This window comes from Octodon degus, unplaced genomic scaffold (assembly GCF_000260255.1).
Source record: "Octodon degus isolate 3935 unplaced genomic scaffold, OctDeg1.0 scaffold00009, whole genome shotgun sequence".
In the NCBI taxonomy this organism is placed as follows: domain Eukaryota; kingdom Metazoa; phylum Chordata; class Mammalia; order Rodentia; family Octodontidae; genus Octodon; species Octodon degus.
This window is the reverse complement of record NW_004524585.1, coordinates 13,686,678-13,694,710: the sequence shown is the minus strand read 5'-3', so window position 1 is coordinate 13,694,710 and position 8,033 is coordinate 13,686,678. Positions and strand designations below refer to the sequence as shown.

Sequence of the window (8,033 nt, the reverse complement as noted above, 5' to 3'; positions counted from 1 at the left end):
GGGCTTGCTTCTGTAGCTCAACCTCATGATTCAAAGCTGGGAGAAAGGAGCCTGCATCGCTTGAGGTCTAGCTCCCTTATGGCACATTTGCTTTGGTTTACCCAAATCTGGCTCTTCCGTGATGGCTGCAACAGGTTTCACTCAGTTGTTTGTCGCCCCCTCGCGTCTAGAATGTGTACTGCACAAAGCGAAGCCAAACAAAACAACCAAAAACTTTTAAAATGAATTTAGTCCATGTCCAAGGAGATCTAGGGAGTCCAAGTTTCCCACATATTCTACAAAAACAAACAAGGATCTCGACACACAGAACCTATTTCTTTCACCTACAACCCAGGTTTTATAGAGGAGACAAGAGTTGTATGAGGAAAGGCCATGCAAGGGTCCCGGGGCAGCGGCCCTTGGGGACAGCCACAGCAGGGAGCCTGCGTCTTTAAGCGGCGGAGCAGGAGTGTGGGCAGTGTGAGGGGTGGGGGTTAATGATTTACAGGCACCTCCCTCTGCAATTATCAAGGGTCAGCTTCACCGGAGCATGCACAGGCTCGGTCCTCCGGGCCCTGGACTCCAGCCAGCCGACCGGAAAGGCCCCCCAGGCGGCCCGCAGCATGATCTCCATCAGCGAGGGCCAGAGTGAGTGGCGTGGCAGCAGCCACAGCAGCAAGACGGGCTGGAGGGGCTCCCGGTCGAGGTGGGGCAGAGTACGCCCCTCCTGGCCAGCGTCTTCCGGGGAACCTACAAAGTGTGACCTCTGGAGCCACTGATCAGGCTGCCGTGTTGGCATCTCCGAGGCAGCAGGGCCAGGCGGGTGTGGCCCTGCCTTGCAGGTGCACAGGCAGCCTGAGGCTGAGGCCTAGGAAACCCCTCCAAACAGGGTCCGAGCTGGGATGCAGCACAGGCGAACTCAGGAGGCCTCTGCCTAGTTCGCTATCTTTCCCCGCAAATCTTTAAGCCCAGGGTTTCTTAGTGGAAACTGCTCCACTGGGCTGCACCAGCCCTGGCATCCTCGCTTAGGAAGATCCTTTCCTTTCCTGGGGGGGGGGGGCAGGGCCCACAGACCATGCAGAGTGGGATGGGGCTCTGAGGGCTTCCATGAGTGAATTAAAGCCCTTCAGCCTAACTTCCTCCCCTGCTCACTGAACATAGCTATCTCTCCCAGGTGCCAAACACAGTGCTGGGCATAGAGTAGATGACATAGATAGAGACGGATTCCCTGCTGACACAGAGAGGGGAGGACATCTGTAGGAAGTGAGAGGCAAAGCCATGGGGTTGTCTGGGAAGAGGGAACCTGTTCTGAGAAGAGGAGGCTGCCTGTGCAAAGGCCCAGACTGAGGCATTAGCACATGCGGTGTCTGGAACCCAAGGAGACTGATGTGGATGGAGCAACATCGGCAAAGGGGGGACTCAGGGTCAGGAAGGCCACCAAGGGGCCAGACCATGGACCCTAGGAAGACCTGGCTCTACATGATGGGAAACCACAGGAGGTCCTGGCCTGTGGAGTGATAGGTGCCATGCAGGTATGGGTAGAGATCTAGACAGATGTAGATCCCAGAGATACAGATATGGATCTCTCTGGACTCCAGGTTAAGAGGCAACCAGAGAGGAATAAGGGCAGCAACAAGAAGAGGCTGTTCCGCATTGAAAGCAGGTACAGGAGACCTCCATGCTAGCTCTGTAGTGAGGAATTTGCTGGTGGGCTGGATGCAGCACCTGGGGGAAGGAAGAGTCAGGAATGCCTGCAGGGCTTTTGGCCTCCTGGAGTTGGCAGGTTGAGGATGGGCTGAGAGTGGTGTGCATGATGGGCATGTTGAGTGTCTGTGCGCCTGGCATCCAGGTAAAGTATTGGGCAGGAAGCCCGCCCAGAGCCCCACAGAGAGCACTGGCTGCAGGGAGAGGCAGGGGCTGCCAGCGAACCACGTGCTTCAGGGTCACCAAGGTCCTGGGCCAGCGTCTAAGCCTTCCTGCTCCTGATGTTTTAGGGCTGGAGGTGTGTACGCTGCACCCATAGACCAGTGTGAAGCCAAGCTGCGTTACTAGACACGTGGGAAGCCACTGGTGAGATAGTTTCAAGATCCCTGAGTGCCGTGTGGAGAAGGACTAGGAGGCAGGTGGGAGACTCCGTGGGATTGCTGCAGCAGTCCATGAAGGGGGCAGAGGTGGCAGGAAGCTAAGGCTAAGAGGGCCAGATGCACTCAGCTTTCAGGATACATTTTGGAAGAAGCAGCAATAGAGTTTTGTGGAGTGGGTGTGGTATGCATGCCTATAATCCCAGCCCTCTGGGAGGCTGAGACAGGAGGGTTGCAAATTCGAGCCCAGCCTCCACAGTTTAGTGACTTAGTGAGACTGTGTCTAAAATTTTAGACTGTGTCTAAAATTTTAAAAAAGGCTGAGGATGGAGCTCAGGGTGGAGGCCCTGGGAGAAGGAGGAGCTGGCAAAAGGCTCCATCCAGCAAGCAGTCAGTCAGGCATCAGCTGCATATTGAACTGGAGAGGTGTGGCTCTTGCTTCTGCTGAGGCAGCTGGGCAGCGCTGGGGCCACGTCCACTCACTGGAGGAGACCAGGGGAGGCAGAGGCTGAAGCAAGGAACTTAATCGCTGTAGGACCTGTGGAAAGCAAAGTGCCTGAGAAAACCCAAGCCCATGTGCTGAGGAGCAGCACAGAGTGAGTTTCAGGGCTCAAGAAAGATTTGAACTAGAAGGACAAGCCCCAGCGCTGCCAGCACACGTGAGAGCTAAGGGCAGACGAGAGTGGCAGAAACAAATGAGAAGCAAGGAAGCTGAGTCCCGAGTGGCTCACACCCCGCGAGGAAGGAGAGAAGCAGGAGCTGGCAAAAGGAACAGAAAAAAATGGGTGGGCAGCAGGGAACAACCCCGGAGTGCAGTGTCAAGGAAGCAAGAGGGGATGGCGCAGCCACGCAGTGGCCAGCCACTGACCATGGACTGACACCTGTCCCGTGGACCACAGAACATGGAGGTCACTGATGGCTAAAACAAGAGCACTTTCTGGGGAAGTGGGCTAGACTGGCTGGCTCTTTCCAGAGCCAGGCAACTGCTTTCAAACCCTGCTTTTCTGGCTGCTGGCTGGGTAGCCGCTGGCAGGCAGTTAAGCCTCTGGGGCTTTCAGATTAGTTTGTGCAGCGGTCTGAGCAGTGGTCCCTGCCCAAGAGGTTACAACCAGACAGGTGCTGTGTGAACAGCAGCTACAGTCTCCACTGGGAATGGTGCCTGCTCCTCGCTCCCTCCTCTCTCCTCCTGCTTCCAGGAAATTCATCCTGAAAGTCACGCCAGGGAACACAAATGCAGTGCCTAGAGAGGGGTGCAGGCCCAGCAGTGAGAGCAGCGCTCATGTGGGGGGCCCGTGCAGGGGACACAGCCAAGGCGGGCTGGGGGAAGGGAGGCACTCCATGGTGGAGGGGCTCCAGACCTGCCCATGAGGAATGTGACGTCACTCCCAGGGCACAAAGAGAAGACTCCCAACAGCAGCTCTGGTGGATAGTTCTTTCTAAGATGCATAACTAGAGCATAGTCATGGAGAAGCATCAGAAAAACCCAAAAGGGAAGGATGAGTGGCTAAAAATCACTGGCTTGAAGAATCTTCCAAAGGGTCAAGAGGGTGGCAAGAAAAGATGGTGGGAGGAACTGCTCCAGACAGAAGAGACTGCGGGAGGACAGTGGCCCACACCTCTAGTCCCAGCACGCTGGAAAGCCGAGGCAGGAGGATGACAAGTTTGAGCCCAGCCTGGGCAACTTAGCAACTTAGTGACACTTGGCCTCAAAACAAAAAGGGACTGAGGATGTAGTTGAGTGTAAAGGTCCTGGGTTCAGCCCCCAGCAATACACACACACACACACACACACACACACACACACCCCAGGAGAGGGCAAAGCCACATGGGATGATGAGGTGCGCACTTTTCCACTTAATAAGTGATATTACGGGGTACCTGGGGAGCTGTGGATGGGCTTGAAGGCTAGGCCGCAGGTCTGTGTTGTGGTAATTTCCAGACTTTGATGGCTGCATCTTGGCTGTCTGGGAACATAAAGGAAAGCCACACCGAAGTATTCAGAAGGGGATGAGACATTGGACAGCAAGCACTCTCACACGGGTCATGCAAAAGGGTCTCTGGTGTGTACTTGCGGCTTTCCTGAACATTTGTGGTTGTTAGAGAAAGAGAGGCATTTGGAGGATTCCTTGTACCCGCTTTGGCCCATCGGCCTCTCTTTGGAGATACTGTGACAGGCAGGCGGTAGGGATGTAGCTCAGTATGAAGGCCTTGACATCAATCCCTGGTGTTGAAAAAAAAAAGTATGACCCTGGACTCTTTTGGGCAGCAGCTTGAGAGCCCCAGGACAGAGTGTGAAGTGTGAGGCGGTCTGGTGGTCTCCTGATGCTCCTGGGAAGCACCAGGGACTCAGGCTTCCCCCACCGGCTCATACGGCAAGTGGCAGCCCTGGACGCATCCAGCAGGGGGCGCGCTTCCCCGATGGGGATTGGAGCGGCAGCAGCTGCTTGCCGGCTCGCCCTCTGCAGCCCCTGCGCGGCAGAGGCTCCGACTGAAACCGAGCAATAACCTGGGCCCCTAAGCCCCTCCAGAGATGGGATTTGGAAGGTCTGAAGCCTGTGTGTGAGAAACAGTTTGTGGCCTTTTTACGGGGGCAAGGGCTGCTTGCTTTTATGTCTGTGTTGTTTTCTGCGGGACTGAGGATTCTACCCAGGGCGCCACGCATATGAGGCAAGCGCTGCACCCCAGCCCCTTCCCTTCTTGTGGGTTTTGGTGCTGGAGGCAGTAAGTGTGACCCTTTAAAAAAGCTGCCCCCAGCCCAAGAAAGTTCTAGAAGGACACCAGCCCATGAGGTATTGTGTGGAACAGTAAGGGCAGTTGCAGGAGATCCTATAATACAGAAGACAATGTGGGGTTTTTAAACAAAAAACAATTAATTAAAATAGTTGACTTGGGGGCATCTGCAGTGGTGACTTTGGCCTCACACCTGGCGCAGCACTGACAGGAGGAATCAGCTTCGCCACCTCAGACCACAGGAGTCAGTCAAGGGAGCCTTCTCCACAGAGACTTTTCCAGTGATTCTCACACTCTTGGTGGGGGCCAAACTGTTCATTCAGACTTTTCATCTGTGCCTTGGGACAAGGTGTCACACATCTTTGCCAGGGTTTCCTTTTCTTTTTCTTTTTCTTTTTTTTTTTTTTTTTACTATTTTTTCTTTCAGTACTGGGAATCGAACTCTAGGCCTTGCACTTGCTAGGCGGGCGCTGCGTCCCTGAGCTACATCCCCAGTCCAGTCAGTGTTGCCTATTGCGGCTGGAAAGGGTCCTTCCAGCTCTGTGAGGCACTGCTTCCGCCTGCTTCCACTGGCGTCTTCCTGTGCCTTCCAGAGCCGGGTCCGCAGCGTGGCTCGCTGACCAGCCACTTTTCCTATTGAGGCCTGCGCAGGAGAGGACAGGTCCAAGACCACAGCATCTGCTGCCATGACTTCCTCAAAGAGCTGCACAGAGTGTGGAGCCGAGAAACTCATGCTATTTCTACAAATGAGGAGGAGACTGTTTCGCAGAGTGCACAGGATGGACGAATGGATCTTTTAACAAAACAAAATGTGCTCAATAAAATGTTCCCATCTTGTCTCCACATGAAGACGTCTGTGAAGAGAGACAAAGGGAAAGGTATACAGGAGAACTGAGATCTTGACAAACATGAACGGCAGGGAGAAGATGAAAAGAGACCTTTTTCTATGAAGTGTAAAATATAAACAACATTTACCATTCAGGTGAAAGAGAGGCAGTTGTGGCCTTTCTCCCAAATGTCATGACAGCTAAAGCGGATGTGTGGCTAGGTCTTCAACTTACCACCTCTGAGGAGAGGGACACCGTGGGATATGGAAAGACAGAGCACAGCCCGAAAGGACCGCCGGGACCGTGCTCTGCCCAGCTGTCACGTGCTGAGAGCGTTCGCTCAGGAAAGCATCACCAGGCAGCAGAAGCAGGAAACATGGCTATACGGTGGCAAAGAATTGTCAGGAACAGGAGGAATCGGCCATCAGTGGAAAACAGACTCAGAGGGCACTGGTGTCTATTGCCAGAAACAACACTACGTTGGACCTTAACAAAAGCCAGCTTCTGCCAAAAGTGAGGCCCCAAGACTGGCATTTTACTGGGCCATGAATTGTGTGGTGCGTCAGTCTGTAATTTGTTATTTTTTTAATTTTTTTTTAATTTTTTAATTATTTATTTATTCATTTATTTTTGTGTGTGTGGCCAGCTCAGCCCATCAGGGGGCGGGGCTGGCTGGCATGTGGTGCTGGAGGATTGAACCGCAGTCCCTGTGCTTTGGTTAGTTTAGATTGTTCTAAGTAGGTGCTGTAGACCACTGAGCCTCTCAGCTGTGTGTTTTTCATGATTCTCTTACAGAAGACCTTTGACTTTATTTCTTATCCTGGAGTTGATTTTAATCCTTTCAACATCTGTTTGGTAACTGATTATAAAGGATTAAGGCAATTGTGTCCTCTTCTGTCAGTTGTAAATTTAACTTAGCCAGTATCCTAGCCTTGTTTTATTTCTACAGTCATGCCTCTAAGCAACCAGAATAATTTTCTCCCTCACTTTTTTTCCCCTGACAGGGTCTCAATATGCAGTTCAGACTGGCCTCATGCTCACTTTGTAGCCCAGGCTGACTGTGAATTGATCCTCCTGCTTCAGCCTCCCAAACTGGGATTACAGGGTCATGCGCCACCACACCTGCTCTCCCTCGCTTTTAACAGCCATCTTTAAAATTGTGGTAATGATACCAATTTCATAGAGGTTGTGGGGATTAATCCCAAAATGATAGTTAATGAGTTCAAGAATATATTCAACAAAGGTGTCATGGCTATTCAGTGGAGGAGAGAACAAGGGCGTGGATGGTGGCCCAAAAGCTGGATATCCACATGCATGAGAATGAAGTTGGACCATTACCTGAAACCATCTGCAAAAAACAGCTCAAAATGTGTCAAAGACCAACACATAAGGAGTAAAGCTATGAAAGTCTTAGGGAAAAAAATATAGAGAAAAGCTTCATGACACTGAATTTAGCAATGATTTCTTGGCTCTGACACCAAAAGCACAGGCAACAAAAGAGAAAAGATCAAACTATAGTACATGAAAATTAAAAACTCCTGTGCCTCAAAGGATGCCAACCTGTGGAACAGGAAAAAATATTTGGAAATCATATATCAGATAGGGGATTAATACCTAGAATACATAAAGAACATATATAACTCAACAATAAGGAAAAGAATAACCCAATTTAAAAGAGGGCCCAGGACTTGAATAGACACATCTCTAAAAAAAAGTACCCAAACAGCCAATAAACACAGGAAGTGCTGTTCAGTGCCACCAATGATTAAGAAAATGCCATTCAGAACTGTATGGGAAAGCCAGGAGTGGTGGTACACGACTGTAATCCCAGTACTCATAAGGCTGAGGCAGGAGGATTGCTGCAAGTTTAAAGCCAGCCTGGACTACAAAGTGAGTTTAAGTCCAGCCTGAACTGCATAGTGAAACTGTGTCGCAAAGAAGACCAGAAAGAAAGAATAAATGAATGAAAGGAAGGAAGGAAGAAAAAAAGAAAAGGAAGTTTTGACACATGGAACAACATAAAGGAGTCAGAGAACATTATAACAATGATAACAATAATAAAAATCCGGGCTCAAAGGCAATATTGTACAATTGCACTTGTACAAGATTCCTAGAGTTGTCAAATTCATAAAGACAAAAAGAATGGTGGTTGTAGGAAGCTGAAAGAAAAAGGATAGGTGATAACAAGTTTAGTGAGTACACAGCCTCACTTCTACAAAATGAAAAAATTCCTGGAGATGGATGCTTCTGATGTTTGCCCAGCACTGGGAGTGCGCTTGACACTTGGGATTGGTCCCTTTAAACCTGGATAAAATGTAAGTTTTAGGTTGTATGCATTTTCTTTCTCTTTTCTTTCTTCTTCTTCTTCTTCTTCTTCTTCTTCTTCTTCTTCTTCTTCTTCTTTTTTTTTTTTTTT

At 50.6% G+C, this 8,033-nt stretch overlaps 1 protein-coding gene across 1 annotated transcript in view; it reads left to right on the top strand.

Moving 5' to 3' along the window:
* Positions 1-517: 517 nt before the first annotated feature.
* Positions 518-8,033, top strand: part of Golt1a (golgi transport 1A) — an 11,633-nt gene continuing 4,117 nt past the window's right edge. Inside the window, exon 1 of the mRNA XM_004625394.3 lies at positions 518-627. Within this exon, the coding sequence (XP_004625451.1) occupies positions 603-627 (25 nt within the window). The 5' untranslated portion in view covers positions 518-602. The remainder of the gene's footprint in view (positions 628-8,033) is intronic.